This window comes from Oxyura jamaicensis, chromosome 10, assembly GCF_011077185.1.
Source record: "Oxyura jamaicensis isolate SHBP4307 breed ruddy duck chromosome 10, BPBGC_Ojam_1.0, whole genome shotgun sequence".
NCBI lineage: Eukaryota > Metazoa > Chordata > Aves > Anseriformes > Anatidae > Oxyura > Oxyura jamaicensis.
The window spans coordinates 21,189,306-21,213,488 of record NC_048902.1 but is presented as its reverse complement, the minus strand read 5'-3'; the positions used below and the strand labels follow the sequence as shown (position 1 = coordinate 21,213,488).

General features: G+C 44.0%; 1 protein-coding gene across 2 annotated transcripts; it reads left to right on the top strand.

Annotated features, from left to right (window-relative positions):
- The first annotated feature begins 1,153 nt into the window (after positions 1-1,153).
- Positions 1,154-23,845, top strand: GOLM2 (golgi membrane protein 2). 2 transcript variants are annotated; one of them, XM_035335627.1, is made up of 10 exons: positions 1,154-1,701; positions 7,570-7,624; positions 8,624-8,726; positions 9,721-9,811; positions 10,963-11,104; positions 11,975-12,055; positions 12,414-12,512; positions 13,917-14,090; positions 17,721-17,888; positions 22,105-23,845. In XM_035335627.1, the coding sequence occupies exons 1-10, from the start codon at positions 1,375-1,377 to the stop codon at positions 22,176-22,178; spliced, it is 1,314 nt and encodes a 437-aa protein (XP_035191518.1). In that variant the 5' UTR covers positions 1,154-1,374; the 3' UTR covers positions 22,179-23,845. The 2 variants fall into 2 exon arrangements, with proteins under 2 accessions (XP_035191518.1, XP_035191519.1); XM_035335628.1 differs by lacking the exon at positions 17,721-17,888.
- The last annotated feature ends 338 nt before the right edge of the window (positions 23,846-24,183 follow it).

Sequence of the window (24,183 nt, the reverse complement as noted above, 5' to 3'; positions counted from 1 at the left end):
CACAAAAAACGTGCGCAGGCAGCTCTCCCCCCGGCTCACAAAGCTCCGTGTTGCCAGGGAGATCGCTGGCTGCCAGCTCCGCAGCGGAGGGGGGAATAGTGCTGAGCGGGACGCGAGGAGGTGACGCTGCCGAGCAGACGTCTACAGGTCGGTGAGAATCAACGGGCGTGAAACCCAGACGGAGTTCTGGGCTCAAATTGATGGTTAATATTGTATTTACGGCATTTAGACGAGCACTTCCCTTCTCACAGCGCCCAGGTTTGCATAGAATTGGTGTACCAGAAAGAACAAGCTTAACAGAACCGACTCAGACCTGTGACTAGCTTCGTAAGGACGTAAAATTTGCAGATACAGAACGTGAATCTACACCGCCATCTGCAGAAAGCAGCTTGGCAAATTGAGATTAATTGGCTCCCCACGCAGCAGCAATTAAGGGTGCCAAGATGCAAATACTGGTGTGCGAGATAGGAGCTGGGTACGGAGCCTGATGGAAGGACAAAGCCGTGCGTGTGCCAAAGCACCGCTATCGCAGCTGACAGACCCTGTGCCACGTCCGCTGTACCGATGGGAAATAATTGGTTTTATACTTCATCTCTTCAGCGTCATTCTTTCTGTTTCCTCCTCCTAGCTGACCCAGGGACCCCACTGTTTCCCCCCGTTCCCCTGACACCTCTAACGGCACCGAGCCACCCCCCAGGAGCGTGGCCACAGGAGCTTGCTCGGGGCCAGGCCTCCTGCCTGAGGGGCCCGGCTGCTGGAGGGGCGCAGCACAACCACTGCTTAAATCCCATCACAACAAAGGAGGCTCCGGGGCTTGAAGCTGCGTGCGGCTTCCCTGTCACCCGCCTGCCCCCACGCTGAGGCGGCGGCCCCGAGGGCAGGACGGGCTCCGAGCCGGGGCCGGGTTCCCCCTCCCTCAGCCACGGCTGCACAAGAGAGAAACGAGGCGGCGGGGCCGGGCGCTTTGTTCCGGCTTTTATTGCATTTTACTTCGCCTCACGGCCCCTCAGCGTGGCCCCCTCACCGCCCCCCCTCAGCCACCGAGCGCACGCGCGCCGCCCCCTTCCCGCCCGGGCAGGCGGCGGCGCTGTCGCGATAGCTCTGTCGTCTCGCGAGAGAGGCGGGCGGCGGAAGCGGCGGGGCCGCGGCTCGGCCGCCGGGGAGGGGCGGAGGGGAGGGGTGGGCGGCGCGCCGCCAGCGCGGCTCCGCGGCCTGGCCCGGCCCCGTCCCCGTCAGCGTCCCGGCCCCGGCCCGGCCGGAGCGGCGCCTGGGAGCCCCGGCAGCGGGGGCAGAGCGGCCCCGGCCCCGGCCCCGCCGCGGTTCCCCTCAGGCGGAGGCGGCGAGCGGTGACGCCCCCGCCCCGCGGCCTCCCCCATGGTGGGCTTCGGGGCCAACCGCAGGGGCGGCCGGCTGCCCTCCTTCGTCTTCGTGGCGCTGCTGGCCGTCATCGCCGTCCTCGCCTTCAACTGCTGGAGCGCCTCGTCCCGCCAGGCGCTGCTGCAGGAGGAGCTGGCCGAGCTGCAGAGCCAGGCCCAGCGCACCGAGGTGGCCCGCGGGCGGCTGGAGAGGCGCAACTCGGACCTGCTGGGCAAGGTGGACTCGCACAGGAAGCAGCTGGAGCAGAAGGAGGCCGACTACAGCCACCTCAGCAGCCAGCTGCAGGCCCGCGACGGGCAGGTGAAGCAGTGCGAGGACAGCAAGGTACGGCCGGGGGCAGGGGGCCCGGCCCGGGGCCAGGCGGGGCTCCGGGCCCGGTTGCCGGGGCACGGCCGCGGGACGCTGCCGGTCCGGGTCGGTTCCAGAAGCAGAGCCGGAACCGGTGCGTTGGCGCCGAGAGCTCCCCAGGCTCCCTTTTCCAGACGTCTCTTGTTCATTTCTTTGTTAATTTCCTCCTCGGTTTATTCATTCTATGGTGATCGGTCAGGGAGCTGTGCACAACCTCAAAACCACAGCCGCAGCTCACGCGTCCGCAAGGGCGCTGGGCCAGGTGCATCACCTCCAGCTTGTCGCTGCATCTCAGAACACCTCGCCTGCCAGGCTCTGGTTCTGATGCAGCCAGCGTGTACTTGGGGAAAAGAAACGCGCTGCTGACATAACGTGTCACTTCTCTGAGCCACGCCACGCCAGCAGGAAATCCAGCTTGCCCTTTTATGTGGACGTGGCTTGGGAATTCCTTTCCTTATGGAAAGAGAATGAGTGAGTGCATCAACTTTCCTTGGCCTGCTTTCATAACAATTGCTGTGAGTTAAGAGGAGTTACGTCTGCAGAAAGCAGACAAGTTCTCTTTTACTCAGCCGTGTGCATGGCAGCGTGTGCTTCATTTGCATACAGTTCATAATTCTACCGTCTGGTTGAATGCTTTATCACATTTGGATTTATGGAAATACCACCCTGCCAGGCTTATCACTGGCTGAGTTTGTTTTTCTGGCCATTTAATATCGTACTTTTAATGAGCAGGGTAAGAAAATACATTTCTTTGTCGCAGAAAGTAAATGCTTACACATCTTAATCTAATTATCAGGAAGTAAGTTGGGAGAACTACCAACGCTTTCAACTTGTTTTAGTTTGTATCAGTTATGTTTTTTTTTCCTACTAGCCATTAACGCTAAGCCATTGTGTGTTCAACAAATGTGACTTCTTTTTAATTTATTTTGTTCTGATTGGATTCCTGAGAGACTGGGTAAAAACCCTGATGAGGTATGTAATGGTAGATACCAGTGCTCTCCATTGGAAATAAATACAAAATAAACGCACTGTGACGAAAATATTGTGACGCCATAAAATCTACTTTAATCTATGAATAAGTACTTTACACAGGCATGAAAGTATTAGTCTGTGAGAAGTAAAAGAAGCTGAACTGTTGCGCTGGAATTAAAGCGGTTAGGTTTGTAACGAAGATGATTACCCTTGTAAAAGACAGAGAGCTGGTTATAGTCTTCTAAACTGGTGTGTGCTGTGTTTGTTTTTAATTGAGCATTAACGCACAAATAGCGAGGGCAGGTAGGTTTTGTTCTTCGTTGTCCTCTTCAATAAAAGCAAGCATCCACAAATGGTAGTGGGTTGAAAACACTGGGGGTGTCCATCGCAGCACCTAATTACGTGCTGGAACGCCCTTCGTTGGGCTCTGTGGTTACTAAAATGGTAAGGATTCATGGCTAGCACTGTGCTGCAGGACGCCAGGAGACAAAATGCCAGCGAAGGTCAGGGTTCCTCGTGAGAATCGCTGGAAGTCCGCTGATGCAGCATGCAGCTGGAGCTGAGCTACGTGTGCTGACTGCTTTGTTGTTCTCTGTGAACCTGGCTGCTCTGGAAGTGCTTGCAGGCTGGCATCTTGCAGGGAGAGCAGGAGGGCAGCAAAAGAGATGAGACTAATTGACCTCGCTGTTATCTTTATGGGTAATAGTATGTATATTGCAATATGTGACCTGCATCTTCTTTCTTTGGTCCAGAAGCTGCTATTTTAGATCATATGAACTAGTAGCTTTTGAATATCATTTCCTTACTTGTGCTTAAAATGGTCAATGTGCCTGAATAGGTGAGAATAGCAGTATGGGTTTTTTGGTAACCAGTCACTGACCATTTCTCCTTTCCTCCTCTTTGAACTCCTATCGTGTTCTCAGTGGCTTATATCCTAATTTAGAGCCAATCGACTAACCAAAAAGATGAAAAACCTTTAAGTGACTCTAGAGAGTGAAACAGCCAAAAGATGTTACCGAAAAAACAAGTGCAGAGTGTGTATAAAGCACCTGACCAAAAGACTTGACTGGGAACTTTTTTTCTTGGAATACAACTTGGCAAAGATGTTCTTTGAACAAGCTCCTGCAGTGATCCCAGCCCTTTCGTGGAATATGGGAGCTGTAATAAAGCACCAACACTGGTAACGCCTGGGCTGGCAGGAGATCACAACAGATCTAGGTTTGTTTCATGGCAAACTCGTTTGAAAGATGCCCCTCTGGTGCCTGTCACAGCATCAGTTCTGCTTTGTGCTCCTTCATCTTTATAAGAGGTTCTTTGGTGGTCACGCAAATCAACCGTGCATTTTCCAGTGCTGAATTTCTTCCGCCAGCTTCCTCCTAGGTCAGTGATATCTACAGCCCAGCCCAAACCCTTGCCTCTCTCCTCCCTCCCTCTGCACGCATAACAAGCCAGTCACGCTGCACCGAATGTAGATCTGTCATAAGAACAAGAACCAAAGATAATGAAGTGGCCTCGTGTCGTGTTTTTAAAAAAAATAAAATAAAACCACACCCCCACAAAACCCACTCACTCAAAGTTTGAACTGCGGTGAGGCAGCACCTGCTGCTCGCAAGGCGTGGAAGCTGAGAGGCAAAGGAGGAAACCAGTAATGTCTCTTGAGGCTGCCATGAAGATGACCCCTTGAAATGCAGCTGAATGTTTTATTTTGGCGCACTGGAAGCGGGAGAACAAATGATTGTAAATCTAGTTCGAGCTGTTCTTTACCCAATGTATTTAGGCTCGCCAGAACTACAGCCTTGCAAGTCTCACAAAGGTACTGTAGAACACCTTGAGAGGTGCCTCTCTTGCAAAGGGAGATCTTCTGAAGGGAAAAATAAATAAATAAATAAATAAATGGGGTATCTTTAACTAGAACTTGGAAAAGAGCCTTTCTGGGAATGGGAACTACTTACACGAACATGTAAGCTTTCCTCTTCGCCAAAGAAGAGGTGGTAAAGGCAAGGAGCTGTGGCGGGACGTGGCGGTAATCAGAAGCTCAGGTTTTGAACAGCGAATGGTAACATCCGTGGTGGAAGCAGCAACCATAAATCACCCTCTTTCTACTAACGAGACCTGCTTCTTGGGAATTCTCTTTTCCTGTCACCATAAGCTCATGATGGTCGCTGGGCCCTGGAACAAAGCGCAGAGAACTCCTCTCAGGGAGGCAGGCGGCTGCAGCGGTGCACAGCGTTTGGGAGTCCGGAGCCTTTCCTGCTTGCTTGCAGCACAGCATGAGGATGCATTTTTCATAGCTTTACACATCCCTTTGCCGTCAGCTCAATAAAGTGATTGAATGGCAGGAATTTGTGGTGGAGAGCTTCCAGATGGCAGCCATCCAGCGTGTAGGGGTTCATATCTCTATTTGCTATTGCAGCTCTTGGGAGCACGCCTTGTTCGTCCCAAAGCTGTCGCGGGCTGTGCTGGGTGTGTAACACATCCTTGCCCTTCAGCCGATGCCTAGAAGTGCTGCTTCGTGGGATGAAACCGATGAGCGAAACGTCCTCAGAAGCAGCTGGCTGTGTTCCTTCTTGCCAAAGCCCCTTGGTAGCTCCTCAGTTCGCGAAGGTGTACTTTGCAGCAGTGATGCTGAGCACATCTTTCTACCTTCCCGCATGCTCCTGATCATCAGCGTGACAAATACCGCACCTCCAAGGCTGTGGTCATTGCCTGGTGGCAGCACAGGCTATTCTGAAAAAGGCACTGGACAGTTACTAGTAGAAAGGTCATGGCACTGCGGAACACAGACCTTGTTTGTGCTGTCGGTCTTCCGAAGAGCTGTGATGTGCTGCTCCAGCGTGTGCCACAGCGATGCAGCGGGAACGCCAGGGGCCTGAAGCGAGGCAGAGGGGTATGGACACCTGGTGTGCCGCTTCGGCAGGCAGTTCGGAGGGCGTTTGCCCTAGAGAAAGAAATGACTCATAGGGAAATCTGGGTGGATGTGTACTTACTGCATTGGGAAGCAGTTACCACCTGTGTTCAGTGCTGCAATAAGTGTGTAGACATAAGCTCCGGTGTGTCTGTAACTTCCTTTTCTTACGTTGTCTTTGTATATATGAAGAGACTGTTACAATTTGGACAGCACCAAAAGGGTTGCCTTTGCATATAATTAGCTCCAGTAATGTCTTTTACTGCTTTGGAAAGGATCTGAGAAGCCACTGAGCAATACGGACAGTACAAGTGGGTCTGGATTCCAGGAGGACACAGATCTGAAAGAACTGGACTTGTGCCACGGTTGTGGAGTGGGTTTTCTGCATGTGGAGGTGGAACAGATCCCATGAATCATAAAAAGCTGCTTCTGCTTCTGTCCCTCTGGGTAGGGACATTTGCTGTCAGCTGAGCTGTTTTGGCTATAAATCCTGTCACTTTCTCTGAGACTCAGAATTGTCAAAATGAAGGATTGTGTGATAAAACTGGTGCAATCTATCTTCAGATCAAATTCCTGTTAACAGAGGCAGTTCCCCCTTTTACAGGTCAGATGTCCCGGCCCCCATTCAGTTTTGGGGGAGCAGCCCCGTGAAGCCACGCGTTCCCCAGCCATCGCTCCGCGCCTGCAGGGTGTCCTGCAGAAAATCCCCATTTCAGCAGGTCTGTAGCTCCTGAAGCTGTAACCGCCTGGGGCAATCAGAGCAGGAGTGCCTCTCGTATATGGGAAAAAAAAAGAAAGGCAAACACAGGCACTGACACGGTGTGAAAGAAACAAAAGGTTTGAAAAAGGGGAAGCCGGAGGTGGGTGGAGGAAGTCCTAAGAAAGGAAGGGCATCCGTCTGTGTTTGCTTTGACAGGACATGCGGGTACCTGACTTGGCATCGAGCTTCTGAGCCCGGGTGGGAACAGGAACAGCCTGCGTGCGCGTCCCCGCCAGGGCTGCGTGCTTACACCCTGCCTTGGAGTAGGAAAGGGAGGTTCTCAAGAGCAAAGACGACTGGATGTGAAATGGCACCAAAGCTGTGTGTGAAAATACCAAGCTTTTTTTTTTTTTTTTTTTAGTTAACTGCACGCAGTCTTTGCTGTTCCTAGGGGTAACCCTGGCCTTGTAACCCGGGAATGACAGCCCTGTTTCAGCACCCTTTTAGAGTTACCCTTTACATCAATCATGAAACTACAAGAGAAATGATGACAGAATCAGCGTTGCCTGATGGTGGTCATAGATTTTTTTTCACCCTTTCTCAGTATGCTCTCTATATCTGCGTCTTACATTTTAATCTCTGTTATTTTCATCTCTGTGTAAGAGCAAGAGGAAATATCTTTCCTTGATGCCTTTGTGTTCATGCATTTCTTACTGAACTGCTATTTTTTTCCTTACTAAGAATACCAAATTAAAAGCTGTTGTGGAAGTCCACTGGTGTCAGATTCTCTCTTAAAAGAGTAATTTGTGTTACAAATTTTGTCTAGCATCACATTAAATATTGAAGCATACATTAGGTGAAACATCGTTTTTGCTTATGATGCTGCTTGTCTATTTTTATATACCTTTTCTATACTTAGGCTTTGACGTGGGAAATTCGCTGGCCCCTTCGCAGTATCAGAATTCAGTGTGTTAATTTTAGCCCTGGCAAAACCTGCTTTTTTGGTAGAAATGTGTTTGGAAATAAATTGGTCCAAATCCTTTCTAGCAAAGCCTAAATATATCATTTAAGTTGATGTTATCGCCTACAGATAACTAAATATACGTTATTGATATTTGCAATTACTTTCTATATGTCATTCTGATGATTCTTTACACATCTTCACAATGAAAAAAGGAAGTTCAAACGTCCCTCAGACTTTACAGTCTAAACCCTCTCTACCCTGCCAAAGATTGCCTGTATTTATGTAATTGTTTCTTCCTTTCAGATCAAGCTGCAGAACAATATATCATATCAAATGGCAGACATACATCGTTTAAAGGGTAAGGAATTTAAGGCCAAACTGTGTTTTTGCAGACCATGAAGCTGCATGTTTTGTAAGTGGTGAGGTACTGCAGAATGCAGCTTAAATGAAAGATGGAATGATGCTTGGAAGATCGCATAGTCTGAAATTTCATGATGCTCCTTGGTTATCTAGTCTGGATATAGGTGTAGGGTTGGCCCTCGTAGACCTTGCTCCACTGTCTGCAGAAAGATGGTGTGTCCTGCCGCTGCTTGCTCCCAAGATCCTACAGTCGCCTTCGTGACCAGCTACGCAGTGTAGCAGGGTTGCATCAGCAATGCTATGATACTAACGCTGGGTTAGAAGAGGACCAGAAAGCATCTTTTTAGGCTGTTATTACAGACGTTGTAATCACGTCTGTGTACTTTACTGTGTTGGTTTTGGAGAAACCTAGAACAGCTACTGCCAAACTTTGTACGTGCCTGCAGACAGCATACTTGACACTTCTGCCTGTAGCTTTAGAGTTGCAGCTTAAAATAGTAGGGAGTTTAAACAATTATTTGTATCCTGAGAAGCAGGGGGAAGAACCTTTAGAACGGTTCCTTGTGAAGACAGGAAATGTACAACTTCCATAGATGGTGTGAAAGTACTTCTTTTTTTACATTTATTGCGGAAAAACGATAACTTAATGGAAATTTTGTGTTATTCAGAATAACAGATTTTTTTCAGAAAACTGGGGAGATTTTCAGCAGATAGGTGAAATAGTGTTGTGCAAGTTTTCTGAATGAAAAGGTAAAGAACAATTCATTTTTTTTAGTTTAAGTCATAGTATCAGAAGAGTTGTTCTGTAATCTGTAGTGACATCTGGCATATGCAAGTTGGCATCTTTTTCTAATTAGTTTAAGAATCTTTATGGAGAAGAAAAAACAAAAGTTGACCAAGTTTTTAACTTACGTAGCAATATTAAAAGTTGTATCTGCCACGTGGCATTTTTTTGTTATAGCTGTACATTCATGTTGGTTTTTGCTTTTTGGTCTAGAACAACTCGCAGAGTTACGCCAGGAATTTATTCGTCAGGAAGATCAGCTTCATGAGTACAAGAAGAACAATACTTACCTGACAAGGAGGCTGGAATATGACAGGTATGTCTTCAAGAACGTTAGCAATGGTAGATTTGCGTGTATGTGATACAGGTCCGTTAAAAAGCACAAGTTAATCGTATTTCTGTTAATCCTCAAACCTGAGAGTACCCATTCAGTGATGTGACTGACTCAGCTAGTTGTTTGATTTTGAAGTTCTATTGTTAATGTTGAGATATTAGTTAACAAATGAGTGGAAGAGTTTAATCGACGGTGCTCTGGAAGCCACTAGGGTTGTTAATTGCTGTCTTCCTGAAAGTGTAATTTATTGAACCAAAGTTGAAAGCATTGCGTATAATTGGAATTTCAAGTATGTTAAAGAAGCAAGGAGAAAAATACTCCTGAAGCCCTAGGGAATGCATAAGATTAACACAGAAAATGTTTGAAACTTTTGCCAAAAAAAAAAGTATGTACCTGTTTCTGTGTGTGCTATGCAGGGTATTTGCAGGTTTGTGGGAGACGAGACTTTTGTGAATTGTGTGGATCTCTCTGTGGCTTGTTAGAGAAGTTGGGACATCTAGCTGTGTCCGTCAGATCTTGTTATTTGAGTTGGTAGCAGTAAGTGATAGTAGTAGTTGTGCATCTTCTGTGTTGACAGCCGTGGAAGATGTATTGCTTTCCAAATGGAATAAATATGTGCTGATGACAGATTAACTCTGAAGCTTGAATTTTCGGTTGCTTTCCAGGTTTTGGAGGAAATGTCTTCAAGGCACGTTTGTTATCTTGCTGTTTTTGTTATCTTGCTGTTTTTCTGCTTTGTCCCTATTTTTTTCCAGTTGTGCCTTTTTTTTTTTTTTTTTTTTCTGTACTCAGTCCATTTCCATTCCACACGCCTTATTCCACGTCAAAGGTTTTTGGACAGACTATTCGAGTTATATCTCAGGTTTAGGTTTTTGTTCCACTTCATTTTTCCCCCTATTTTATTTATTGGAGAGCAAATATAACAAATATAATACGGAACAAATGAAATACGACTGATAACGTGTTTCTAATTAAGTCTCCAGTGTGGGCAGCAGATCAAGGAAATGAGACTGCAACATGAAGAAAACATAAAGAAATTAATGGACCAAATTGTACGGGAACAAAAGGTAATGCACGATTACGTTACTTTGAATTGGAAGAGCCCAAAGTCTGCTGGTTAGTAGCTCAGTAGTTCAGATGTGTTGGAGGGCTTGCACGTTTCTCCTCTAACTTTTGGTTAAACATTGTACTGAGCAGCCCTAGGTGGATATTAGTATAAGGCCATCCGCATGTTTTCCTGTCATTGAACTGAGCCTTGAAAATGAGGCTTATTTCTTTGGCCTGCTACAGCCTTCCTGCATGACAGCATCACTCAGCATTTTAGTTTCTTCTCTGTAAAATGGGTATTTGTAGCTCTGCAGGGTAGGATGTTTGTTCTTGTACAGGTTATTGCAAAGGGGAGCTTGACCTCTGAGGCCTCTAGTGCTGATGTGATGCAAATATCAATAGTGTTTAAACGGTATCAAGTGTGTAATTATATGGTGCAAGCTGTCAGTAGAATATTAGCCTCTTTCCTACAAACAGATGAAATAATCTATTTTTCTGAATACTTCTGTTCCTTATTTAGTCTCTGTTTACAAGCATATTGAATAATGAGGCAGACTTCAAGTAGAATTCAGTCAGATCTTCCCTTAAAGGTAGAATTGTTTTTAAGCATGTGACCTTAGGTTTAAGGCCGATGATGTCTTTACCAGTCTGTGATGAGTTTAAGAGCTGAGTTGGCCTTCACTCTGTTTACCATAGTAATTTTCTCTGTGTGCCCATATAGTTTTGTTTATTTATAGATTACAAGTGGTAGCTGCCTGCTAGAGGCAGAACACTAGCAAATGTAGCGCCTGTGAAAATAACTTTCCAAGGTTCTATATCTGTTCTATTGCAATTAAAACTAATGTGTGGCGGAACGGTAAGGGTTTTCCTTCCATTCTTTTGGGATAACTCTGTTACTCACAAATTATGAATGGTTCAGCTGTTGTACATATGCCAATGTAAATGTTATGCAACCGTGCAATATTTCACATTTTATGTGTCCAGAATCTCACCTCCTACCCTCCAGACTGAAGTTCATGTGTAGAGGACTTCTGTTGTTGTTTGTTTAGATGATAATCTGATTTATAAATGTGATTTTTCTTGCGCAAAGTAATCTTAACTTTGAGAGAGTTTGTTTCTGAATTTTCAGGGATATGCTTAATGTTGTTTTCTTAATAATTTGTTCTAACAGGCCACACAGAAAATTCAAGCCAGTAAAGATACTGAAGTAAATCCCAATAGTGATGACCAGGCAATATCTAAGACTGTTACAGAGACAGAAAAAAATGCAGAGAACAATGAGCAGCCTTCAGATCATGTTGTAAATGGCAAAGGTATTTCCTTTTTTTGTCAGTTCTGATAGATAATGAGCCAAACGTGTTGTGTCCTTTGCTGTCATACAGAATTGCGTTTATCTGAAGTAGAGCAATGTGTTATTTGACTCAGGTAACTTGATTAGCTCCATGTCATAGTACTAAGTTAGAGTTTACAGGTATCCACAGATTGTCATGTCCTTTTTCTGGGTCCTTTTGTGAAAGTAATTTCTTGCACAGTTTTGTGTTCATTTTTGTAGTTTGTTTGGAATTTCCCCTCCTCATGTGGCCAGTTGTGCTCTGGGGATTGCCTCTTCACTCACTGCGAAATTTGTCTTGGGGTGAGCTACTAGGGAAGGGGCTTGCTGCAGAACAGGAACATGCACAGAGAAGGTGGTTCAAGGTGAGGAGCATTGAAACCACTGTGAGAAATCTCCATCTGGGTAACTGACAGGAGCAGTGGGAAACCTTTGGTTATGAGCTGTGCAGGAGACCCAGCAGTAATTACCATAATTGTTTCCTGCCACTAGTCCATTCCAAGAAGTATATGGGTTCCCCTTGCTTCTACGTCTTGTACTGCTGAATCCACACCTTTTTGTATCAGTTCAGTGCCTGTTCCAGCAAGCTTCTTGAAGCAAACTAGAGCAGTGCATCTGTTTCCCATCCTTTTCTGAAGATTGCACTGAATGACTGACTTCGGGATCAGTGCTTTAAAGCAGTCTTGAGGGACTTTGCAAACAGCATAAGAAGTCTTGTAGTTGCATTAGCAATGTGGGATGTTTTCTGCCGATAAAAGACTTTTCTTCTGGTCTTGGAGCCTTCCACAAGAGGGAAATTTAGCCTTAAAACTTAAAGGTTAATAAGGCAGAACATCCTATTCTTGTCTTACAGAGAAAATCAAAACAGGAGGAGATGCAGGCATGCCTGAAATAGAAGATAATGACCCTGCTAAAGCTGAAGATACTCCCACGGGTTAGGAGAAATATTCTAATACTTTCACGTTTGCGTTTTTATGTTATATATTCTGCATAAATACTGTATGTTTCATAGTAAATGCAAAGTTTTAAAATTTGCCTGTGATAGTAAAGTTCAGGTGGGGTGTAAAATCAGTTTGGTTTTGTTTTTGTTTTTTACTGTTTGTTACAGATTTGAATTCTCAAAACTGAGCGCCTCAGCACTTCTAATAATTTATTCCAGGAAATCTTGTATTTAATATTTTCATCTGTGATTTGAAAACAGGGAAGCAAAATATTTACAAAACTGTCAGAGGAAGAGCTGATATTATATTCATGTTTCATGTTAAGGCTTTTGTCAATGTGTTTTATTTTAGCTTTAAAGAAGCCACTTATTTCAGCTCCTAGAAGTGATGGTCATCAACCTGTTATAAATCTTCCAACTGAACAGCCCCATGCTCCAAATCTGGCACCAGGTAAAATTCTTATTAGCAGATATGTCAACATTTTGTGGCAAAATTTCCGGTTAATATCTGCGATCATATCATGAACGTTAGGTTCACGTGGCCAGCCTTTTATTCTTGTTTGATACTGTTACAAAAAGGAAAAACGGCTATTGATATCTGTTGTATACAAGGTTACTACAGACTAGTCTTAGTCTGGCCTCCTGAGGTGGCTGGTTACCTCATCTCTTCTTCCTCCACACACACACAACAGTTTGGGAGCATTTTGACCAACTTCAGCCAAATTTGACAGCTAGAAATTTCAAAGGTAAGTGCTTCAAGATTCCTCCACTGGACAGAAGAGAGTAAGAGAAATTAGTACGCCTGCTTAGGGTTCTAGTAAGAGTTGCAGCATGTCATCAGGATTTGATTGAAGATCTACTTGGAGATTAAGTGGTACTACCACTTGCTCACTGGCCTCCTGTTTGTGTTACCAGCTAACTTTAGGGTGATGTGTGGGAGATCTAGGACCTGAGAGAACTAGAAGTACTGCAGAGAAAGGGTTTGGAAGAATTGCAGTTAGAAAAGACACAAATCCATAGAAAATACATTTAAAATTACTGCTTGTGGATCAAGTGACTTTGTTTTTATGTCAAAGAGAACATTAAGTTATGTCTGCTCTGTGCTTCAGGTGGCATGTTCAAATGCTGTCCTGCTAAAAAAACAGAACTATAACATATGCGTTGTGTGTTTGTGACATGACCAAACAATTGGAAGGGTTTTTTTTATAAGTTATGCCAATTACTGGTTCTTTTGAAAAGAAGCCAGCAGAAGTATTTCTTAATTTCTTGCTTTTTGTGGTAGATAGATAAGCAGATTAGAATACCGACATCAGTGAGCTCAAGGTTTGTGTATGCATTTAATGTTTAATATTCTAAATGCCAAGGCTTTAAAATATTTCTTTTTGTTGTTTTGAGGTAGCTCTCATTTTGAGTTTTATTAATGAGAAAATGTGAATATGGCAAGTGAAATGCTTGTTTTGTTGAATTTAGGGAGAGTTTATCAAGAGAAAGTTATCGTGAATTTCAAGAAGACCAGGGTTTTCTGTATTCCTTGGCTGCGTACACCTGTAATTCTGCTTTTAACCTAACTTTTGTGACCTACTGCCACAACCTTCTGCTCACATCATAGCTCTTGACACACTTTATGTTGCTTGGTAGATTTTGGGATATGAAAGCAGAATTGGCAGGAGGAAAAAATTATATAAGTGCATTATTCAAGGCTTCATCAAACACTTGAATATTTACTGAAAATCAGATCAGAAGCTAACAACTGAATATTGATTATTTATTGAATTGTGATGAATTATCTTTTGCAGGAGCATTATAACCATCTTGTGAACCACATAAACACTGAACACGTTTCCTTATTCTGTAGGTTTGCATGGTGGCAATGATGGAAATGTTGATACTGTGAAGGAGATACCTCCAAATTCTCTTCAGCGTTTAAGTTTTGGAGAAAATATGGAAGGCCAGAAAGAACACAAAATTGAAGCTGACCATATAAAACTTCCAAAGAGCAAAGTTGGCGACTTGCAAAAGATGAAGCAAAGTAAGTTGGTCCATGTCACGTACTTTGTTTTACTTTCTATCTGTTCTATTACTGCCTGTTTGGGAAATAGGAACCATAAGAGCAGGTGGCCTTCAGGAGAGTAAGCCTGAAAGGAAATGTAATGTTAGGGTGTTTCTAAAACAAACAAGGAAAGGCATGCCATAATGTGTCATCTTTCGTATGTATCCAATCAGTACAAAACCCGTGTTTGCTTATAGGAATTTAAAACGTTTTAGGAAACTACTACACTTCAAATAAATTGCTAATTTAAGAGTTTGGGTACACGCATGATAGTGACTTACATTCACATGGCTACTTGACTTACCACGACGTTTTGCACAGTACTGTAAGAATTCAGCCCTTACGCAGGGGGACTTTGTAATATATGTGTATTGGCCAGAAGTTTGTTCTGCATGAGGAAACCTTCCAGCACCCTTCTCTTCCATGATGTCTGCCCAAGGAAGAATTCTTCAGGCAGGAGCAAATCATGTGTTTGCTTATTGTGTATGCTGGTAGCAAAACTGCTGGGCTTAATAGGGCGGGCAGCAGGTAAGAATTTGCACAGGTCTGTCGTTGTCTTTGTGCTGTTGTTTTTGAGATGCAGCTCTGCCTTGCAGCTAACACCATAACACTGGGATACTGTTATTCCTAGAGAATTTAATGTAGCATCTTTCTGTTGTTGTTCCTATAATAGGATAATTATTTTCAAACTGTTTTCTTATGATCTCAGTAGAAATACTATACTACAATTCATATGGAGGTGGAGGGGAACATCTAAAAGGCCAGGGTGGAATAGGTGGGAGCTGGATCAATCTGCGGTTCCTGGAAAAAGTTCATTAGGGCAGGCTTGAGTTGTTCTAATATCACTCACGGATCTTTCTGGTAAAGTGTGGGTATTCGAATAATTCAATAAATCAATGTGATTCAATAAATAACGTACAAAGTTAATGTACAAAGTTTGCACGGTTTTTCTTCCACTATGTGTGTCCTGAGATTTGCAAGACTGTTTAGTTTATTGAATGAGCTTCTTGAGAAGATCCTGCACTTGTGTGAGTGACCACAGCTGTAAGGATGGACCTTTGTACTTCAGTTGTTGACATTTTTAAACGGATTTCTGTCATCCTTAGTAATGGATTAAAGGCCCCGGGGGGGCTAGCTTTGAGGCAGGAACAGTGAATGAAATGTCTCTGTTGAAGGCTGTGGACACCCGAGAGTCAATCATTATCACTGATGAGTATTTTCCCTTTCTCTTTGCAATAACTCTTCCTTGCAATAACTTGCATCGTAATGATACAGTGGAGGAGAGGATTTCATTCTGTCACAGAGAGAAATTAACTAGTCCAGGTTTCTAGAGGATTTATTTCCTGATCAATCAACAGTGGCCATTTGGAGAGGTCCACTGATGCTAAACTCATCCCTCTGGTACAGAGACCAGCTCCAGCACACGCGTCATTGTGCACAGTTGCATGGCTGGGGTTTGGCAAAAATGCCAAACCCTTAAAGCAGGAGGTAGGTGCTGTAGTGAAGGAGCAGCTGCGTCCTGAAGCTGTGCAGGAACCCGAGCTTGCCAGGGCTGTCCTGTGTGCCAAGGTGCTCACGCGGGCTCCAGCACAGCAGGCCTGTGTTGGTTTGCTGCATTTCCTGGGATCCTTCTAATATTTTAGCCTTTCCTTCTGCCAGCTTAAACTTACTCAGTACTTTCTTGTCATAGTATTTCTGTATATCTACAGGCTAGTTTTTTCTATAAGTTAAGCACATTCAGCTCTTTTCCCATAGCTCATTTTATATTTAATGGGTGAATTGTACAATTCTGCCTGTTTGTATAAGGCAGTGTCCAAAATTACAAGCAGTATTAGCAAGGGTTAGTTACAGAGCTGAGGAGAGAATGAATAATGTATCACTTTTCACTTACGAACAGATCAAGTATCTTCTTGCTTATTTTGTGAAAACGACCAAAACTTCTGCCTCTGTACACTTGAGGGGCATTAGATGTGATTCTTCTGCCTTTCTTCCTCATCTGGATAAGCACTTGTCCTGGTTTCATCTGGGACAGAGTTGGTTTTCTTCTTAGTTGCTGGTGCGGCGCTGTGTGCTGGGCTTAGGATGAGAGTAGTGCTGGTAGCACACCTATGGGTTAGGTCTGCAGGGCGCACACAGCCGAGGACTTTTCAGCTTCTCGTGCTGCTCTGCCAGCAAGGAGGCCGGGGGGTGCACCAGGAGCAGGGAGGGGACAGAGCCAGGACAGGTGACCCCAGCTGGCTGAAGGGATGTCCCATACCATAAAAAGCTGTAAAACTGGGGTAAAAAACAGTAAAGCTGGGGGGATTCGCTGGGGGTGATGCTGCTGCTGCTTGGGATGGGCATCGATCAGTGGGTGGTGAGCAAACTGCATGGTGCATCAGTTGTTTGTGTATTTTATAATTATTATCCCTTCCTTTTCTGTCTTACTGAACTGTTTTTATCTCAACCCGTGAGTTTTACCTTCTCTTCTGATTCTCTCCCCATACCACATGGGGAAGAGGGCAGTGAGCAAACGGCCATGTGGTGCTGGGCTGCCTGCCGGGTTAAACAGCAGCAGTATGTCATTGATTCTGTCCTGAATTTTATACACGGCCACAACCAATAGTTCTGTTCTAAGATATAAGTTCATTTTCACATCTGTTCATTGTAACCTCAACCTGTGTTTTAATCCTAATGCTGAAACCGTGTTCTTCAACTTCTGTGTGTGTTTCCAACACGAATCACTTAACATCTGCCTTGGCAGACTGTTTCCTCAGTTCGTTTCCAGTCTGTCCAGATTGTACCTCACTGTAATCCTATTTTTTTCATTTATACGTAATCCTCCAGACTTGAATCCTCTGCGGTCTTGGTTTAGTGTTGCTTTCTTTAAGCAGCGGACAAGCAGACTGAACTGCTGTGGACCTGAGCATATCTCCTTAGAATCCCATTAAACACAGATCTGAGCCTGATGCTGTACCATTAGTCTGTCACTGTTACGTGGTTGGCTGTCTGGGCATTTCACAGTTCCAGCTAATGAGAGTTCCAGCAGTTTTCTAGTTTATTGCACCACCGTTTGGACCAGTTCTTAATTCTTTGGTGTGTGACAGAAATACAGGATTCAGGGCACTTCGGAAACTTCTAAAGCTCAACAGGAAACTTGTTCGTTAGGCGGTTAAAAAAAATCAAATCAGAGGTGCAAGGCAGATCTTTGTTAGATTTTTACCCTTGATAGTATGATACGCACTCAGTAAAATTATTTTCCGTATACGAAGTCAGAAATGTTTTGCTCAACATATTGCTCTGTTTTTGTATAGAAAAAATCCAGTCAGGAAAAAATCTAAGTACAAAACTTTCACTGCGTGCTCTTCAGCATTTAAAAGAGTGAAGCCTGTAACGATGAAGATGTCACAGGACCCAGCTCCGAGTGGTCGAGTGCATCCTTTTTCCACGGAGGTGTTCCATAAACAGCCTTGTTCTCCCTCCTGCCCGCACACTCTCACTTCTGCCCCTTTTCCTCCAATCAAAACTCCTCCAGACAGCCGATAATCCTAACCTGCAGCCTGCTTTCATTTGGAAACTTTCTATTTCTTTCCTCTCTGCTTCTGACTTAATCCTTTGCCTACTTCGCAGGCCGATTCTTTGATGAGAATGAATCCCCTGTTGATCCGCAGCAGGGTTCTAAACTGGCAGATTATAATGGGGATGATGGGAACGTGGGTGAGTATGAGGCAGACAAACAGGCTGAGCTGGCTTACAATGAGGAAGAGGATGGTGATGGTGGAGAAGAAGACGTCCAAGGTGAGCTTGGGCCTTGTCTCCATCCCATTGTAATAAAATCCACGCTGAGTTTTCTTGTTGAATTTGTGTAAAGCCTCACTGCTAGCTGATCAACAATTTCTAATACGGACTAAGTAAGCTCTCGGCAATTTTTAAAATTTGCTCTTGCTTTCCTTTGAAAGCAACGTTACAGCAGTTCTCAGAGTACTTCAACAGCTTACTTGAATTGTGTGCAGTTTCTGCTAGGAAAATCATTTCTGAAATTTGAAATACCTTGATTTTCTAAACACCAGCATCTGGTGTATAGCTAGTTGGAACGTAGTCTTTGACCTTACTAAAGCAAATTTCAAGTAGAGAAGCGTGGCTTTTTGACGATTGCTTATTTTGTCACACCTGCCTTGAGGTGGCACACGATGGAGTCTCAGTTACCAATTCTCAGTGTAATTTTTTGTGCGTTGTACACAGATTCAACAGACTTCTGGTTTTCCTTGTTAACCAAACCTCAGAACTCATCTGGTGCTAGCCTAATACCTGTATACGCATGTTCACCGCCTCGCTCTGCATGCATTTCAGCGTGTCACCCCCATCGCTTGTCTGCCATGTATCTGCCACGTTGTCTGTCATTCTCCGTGTAGTTTTTGGTAACTCCTCCTGAAAGGCTTGCATGTCTGCAGGGTGGAAATGTTTGAGCAAACATTTACAGTATGTCTGATTAAGGAAATAATGCAAAATAAAGGGGGGGTGGGGAAGTAGCTCTTAAAGTTCTACGTGTCCCCTGATTTTGATCCTCGTAACGCAAGCTTTTTAACTGGTAGTTCTCAGACATTTCTTACATTATTGTCTTAGGCATAGTTAATGGGAAAAGCTGATAAAAAGCAACTAATTTCTGTGGGCATGCATCTAGCTATGTGGTGTAAGCATTTTTTGGCTAGGCTGGTTGTTTGAAACTCATGAACAAGCAAAACAAAAGTATGGATCAGAACCCTGGGCAATTAATTAACTTACTGATGAAAATGCAAACCGTGCTCCAGATGATGTGGTCTGTTCTGTTACACTTTTTGCTCAAAGCTGTAGCAGGGGATTTTAGTCACTCTTGATTACTCATGTCTGTTCCTCTGGATGGGTTATTATGAGGTTTTAAATTGCTTGTTAAAGCTAGCTTCCAAATGAACGTACTGAAGTACCCATGGCCTCTTGCTGCTGATGTGCCGTGGAAGCAGGAGACGTGCTGCTAACGATCATGATTTTGTACTGGAAAGGAAAGCGGGGCGCATGTCTGTGTGCCTACACCGTGCTCTGCAAATCCAAGCAGTCCTGTGGACACTTCCTGTTTTTTTGTCAGTTTGTTAGCTCAGTTCCCTCTAGCACTCAGCAGGAGATGCGCGGCCGCTCACCACCTTAGTCCCAACCTGGCCTTCAGAACACAACTCCCGAAGTTTTAACCCAGGCCACGCAACCTGACTGCGTCTCAGCGCTGTCCCGTGCCGCCTGCCCCCGCCAGCCTCCTCGGGCTGTCCTCATGGTGTTGCCATTCCTCTGCTGCTGCCTCCCAGCCCAGCGCCGCTTGGCTCACCAGCACGCACACGCTGCCGCCGCGGCCTTCGCAGGGGAACCGGGGGCTGTAGGTAGTGAGAGTGAACATCGTGCATGTGGCAAACTGTTACCGGTACCCTGAAGGGCACTCTGCCTGCCTCTTAATGGGTGGGTCTGACACAGTAGTAAAGGGTAGAAAATTGTTCAAAACCACAGAGGTTGTGGTTATGTAGCTCGCTATGTAAGGGAAGTTTAAAAAAAGAGCTCCAGTTGAAAGTGGTCTCAAAACTTTCACGTTTTGATATGACGCCTCTCAGCTCACTGCTCTGGTGGCTTTAAATTTGGACTTGTTCTGACCAACCCCTCCTTACATCCGTGCAGATGTAATAGATCTTGTATTTTGTAGTAAAGATTGAAGAGTGGCCTCGGGAAGCCTTCTCCTGAAGAACAGCCTGAGCAGCACATGTTACAACCTCAGACTTAATTTTCCAAACCTTTCTTACCTTGTTTCCTAACGACTTGTTCCTGTGCAAGTCAAGCAGCCGGGAAAGTGGTACTGCCAGGAGCAGCATTTTAGGGAAAGTCTGCACTAGTTTGTACGCTTCATTTGTTTGTAGAGGAGGAGAAGGTGGAATTGAGGGGTTTTGGAGGAAGGGTTGTTACAGTTCATCAGGGAGGGGAAAAAATGAATTTCTGCCGTAAAAACTATTAGGAAAACATCACATGGCTTTGCGTTAGCCTAGAACAAAGCATCTGGCATGTGCAAACAAGGCAGTTTGGTTCAACATGTTTTTCTGTTGCCACTAGAAATGTGTGGGCCTTCTATTGAAATTATCAGAGAAAAATACACAGATCTGGGAGGTGTGCTCACGTGGATGTCAGTATCCAGTCTGGCATCACTTATTTCAGTTCACCTGCTTGAAATGCAAAGGGACACGTAAGTTGTTGGCTTCTGCCATAGGAAAAGTGTGCTTTTTGTGGTGGCTGGATGGTGAGAGATCATACAAATCAAGTGACAGCCATGTGCCTTATTAGTAGTTTCTTACCAAACAAAAGCATGTCACGTAGCTTAACAAGACTTCTGCTGGTGGGAGTAGGTTACTATTGGGCACCTGCGTCTCTTGCAGCCTGATGAACAAACTGCTGTGAAAGAGGTTCAGAGCTTCAGACAGCTTGTCCTCGAGTAAAAGACTCGGGGAACTTGTGGAGAGATGCAACTGATGCCAATGGCTTGAGCTTTGCTTTCCATTCCTGTGAACAAGCATATTTCCTGAATATAAGGAGACATCGTGAGCTTTGAAATGCAGCAAAAGCTTAACTAAAACTTTCAGGACTTTGTGATTTATTGAGTGAGGAAGGCTGAGGACCCACAGAGGAGATACCTCAACTATGGCAGCTAGAATAATATATTTACAACCATCTCTTTCAAAAACTATTGGAGTGTATTTCCTTGACTGATTTTGTTTGTGCGTGTATCTGCATGCACTACAGTAAGTGGTTATACTGAGGGTGCACAAGTGTTGGGCTTTGTTTTAAATTTTACGATTTTCCTGGAGGCTTAAACCCCCAGGAAGAGAAGTCAAGAAGTAGCACAGGGCGGTAGAGAGAGAGACATTCAGGATCTGAAAGATGAGATGAAACATCTTAGTTCTTCCAGTCAAGGACAAAGTAGAAATGCTGCTGTAACGGTGAAGCAAACGCAGCTGGAAGCGATGTGGAACTCCCAAATTGGCCACGCTGCAGCAGTTGCAGGGCTGCTTACCATGCACTGCCCCTGCTGTGCTCTCATCCCTGCTGCTGTGGATTTCCTGGCTGAACTACACATTCAAGAGCACATGTCTTGGCTGGTGGGCTGATTATTCATCCTGTGGTAGCCTGGCAAGATGGATTTCTTTCAGCTGGGAAGAGTGGCGGTGAGGGATGTATTGCTGATGCCTCAGCAAGGCCGAGACAGAGATCACAGATTTCCATTGATAAGAGGTTTGAAAAGGTAGAGGGCTGCTTTTTACATTTTTAAGTCTGTCTGCAAATTTAACACTCGAGTCTGAGATGCAAGATAGCAGTATGTAGAAATGTTGACAGCAAAGTCAATTTGAGCATTGGTTAAAAAAAAAAAAAGCCTTCCCTGAGAAAGGTGCCACGTGATAGAAATGGGAGGATACCATTTTTCAAACCCGGCTAGGTGGGAAAAGCCTTACCTTACTCCTTTGCAATCTATTCAGACCTGGAGGAGAGTCATAGTGACTTCTCTATGCAAGTTGCATGAGGTACTCAGCCTTGTGTAAAATCTTACAATGTTTTAACTCTAGAATGGGTTAAAAGTTGGTGATACATTTTTTCGAAGTTGTTGACTTTGGGGTTGGGTTTTAGTGGGAGAGTTTGAAACATTTAAAGGAACATTCTCAAATTACAGTAGTAAGCCTAACGAGTCCTACAGTCTCTTTAAGTCAATAACTCTGTGAAACAGTTGTAATAAAGCCAAGGATATTAAATGGTGTGAAGTCACAGTGTTTCAGAGGGGACAACTCCCAAAGTGCTGACAGCTGGACTTGTAATTGCAAGCCCATCTGCCTCCTCCATATTTCTCCCGATGACTTCATTCCCACAACCAGACAAGGCCAATGCAACGCGGATGTAGAGAGCACGTTTAAATATCTGTTTCAGTACTGCCACATCAGATTTGGTCTGAACATTTCAATTGCAGATGATGAAGAAAGAGATCTACAGAATGACCTCGTCGATTACGGCAAGCAACGCTTCGGTGACGGTGTTCTTTAAAGCTTGAATTAAACAGGAAATGTAGATGAGAAGAGATCTCAACTGAAGAACTTGAAGTGCTGCAAACTGAACCATTTTTACTTCAGTGTTTCATACTTTAAAAGAAACTGATAATAAGCCCAATAAGTATACTCAAAGTTAGTGAAGTAACAGAAGGAAGCATTGTGTACATATGTACATAGTTGTACTATTGCAAATTGTATTAAAACTACATTTTTGTTGTTACATTGAGCCAATTACTTAGACTGTACCTTATCTGTAAGAATCTTTTCATCTGAAACCAATATTATAAATATGGGCTGAGCTGTTTCTGCAAATTAGAAAACTTTGTAAACTGGAGAACTTGTACAGTTTGTATCTCATGTAACAAATCCACTGTGGAAACAATGTACAGCCAAAGGACTCCTTTTCTACAGTAATACCTGTATGAGCAAAAATACTCCGCTTTTTTCATGAGTGCTGTGTTTTTGTATTTTGCAGGTGAGCTATCAGTTGAGAATGAAAACTGAATGTTTAAAAAAGTTGCTCCTTCCTTATTGTAACTGAGGAAAGATACGGCAGTGAAGTAGTCCTCAGAAGCAAGTACCGTTTTAAGTCTAATATAGTGACCAAAACTTGTAGCTACAGCTGGAAATCAGTGGTAGTAGAATTTCAGTAATTTGATACATCCTGAAAAAAGTTGTCTAATATCTTATTTTAGAAGGTAATATAGATAATTCAACACAGCTCATAGGAAATCTTTGTGTACATGTTAAAAAAGAGCAAGTGTTATAGTGAGAAACAAAGACAAGTTTACATCAGCTTTGTAGGAACCTTGTTGGAAGGAACAACCCCTCCCCTCAGTAAATATGTTGTAGCCACCGTTTTACTGTTTCCAGAGCCTCCGTCCAGCGTCACACTCACTTGAGTTAATTTACAATTTAACACTTTGATACAGATCTCTCTCAACATCTGCCACGTTCCATGTTTTGCGTTTCTATCTCAGACGAGTTTGTAAGTTAGATACTTTTTGTATTATGTGTTTAAGCACTTTCTGAATTTTATGGAAATGATTCAATTGATGTACAGTAGAGGAAATTAAGGTTATTAACCCAACCTGCTTCTCCAAAAGGGCTACTGTGAAAAGAAATTATAGGACCTTTGACGTGGGTGATTGTACTTTATCTCTGCACTCAGGTTCCAATTTCAAGTAACAGTTAAGGTTTGCTTGATGTCATTTCAGTGGACCTATTACATTTCAAAAGTTGTACTTTTTTTTTTAGCTATAGGGATATTCTTCTAATGGATCTTCAGTATACGAGAAATAAACATTTCAATTTCTGGTGATGCATCTCAAGGGTTTTGTTGTGTTGCTTAAGGCTTGAGCTCTTCATTACGTCATACTTGGGGGAGGCAGATGGGGGGAATAGCCCTTTGCATGGTGTGATAGCCTTTCAGTTACAAATAAAATGCTGAACCTGCTCTGAATTAGACACCGTACTAATACCACACAGTAAGTATAAACCTGTACCAGGATTCTAAGAATAGCAGTCTTCAGTAAATACTGTATTTAAGCACTGCAACTTTTTGTTTGTCTTAATGTAATTTCGCCCTGAATTAGGTGTTAACTTGATTCTTCTAATGAAAGCAACATATATGGGTTCTAATAAATTAAGTCGTTCAAAGTTTGTGAGGCTTTCTGGCTTTTTTTTTTTTTTTTTTCAGCAAAAGTGTAAGTCGAGATGATTTTGACTTTTGAGAGTTGGATTAATTGAGGCCTTCACCGAGGCTGAGGTATTCTGGCACATCAGCAGGGGTTACAGCTGTTCGATAAAGGCCAACTTCTGGGACAGGGCGTGAGACAGAGAACTCACTATGTGCCCTGAATGTGACGAAAAATAAGCTTGGAAGGCAGTGCAAGCACACGTTCCCTGGAACTTTTTAAGCCAAGAGTGAGCTTCACGTGCAGTGACTACAATTGCAGAACCTCTGGCACTGAATAAAAATGCTGAGGGGCAGGTGCTTA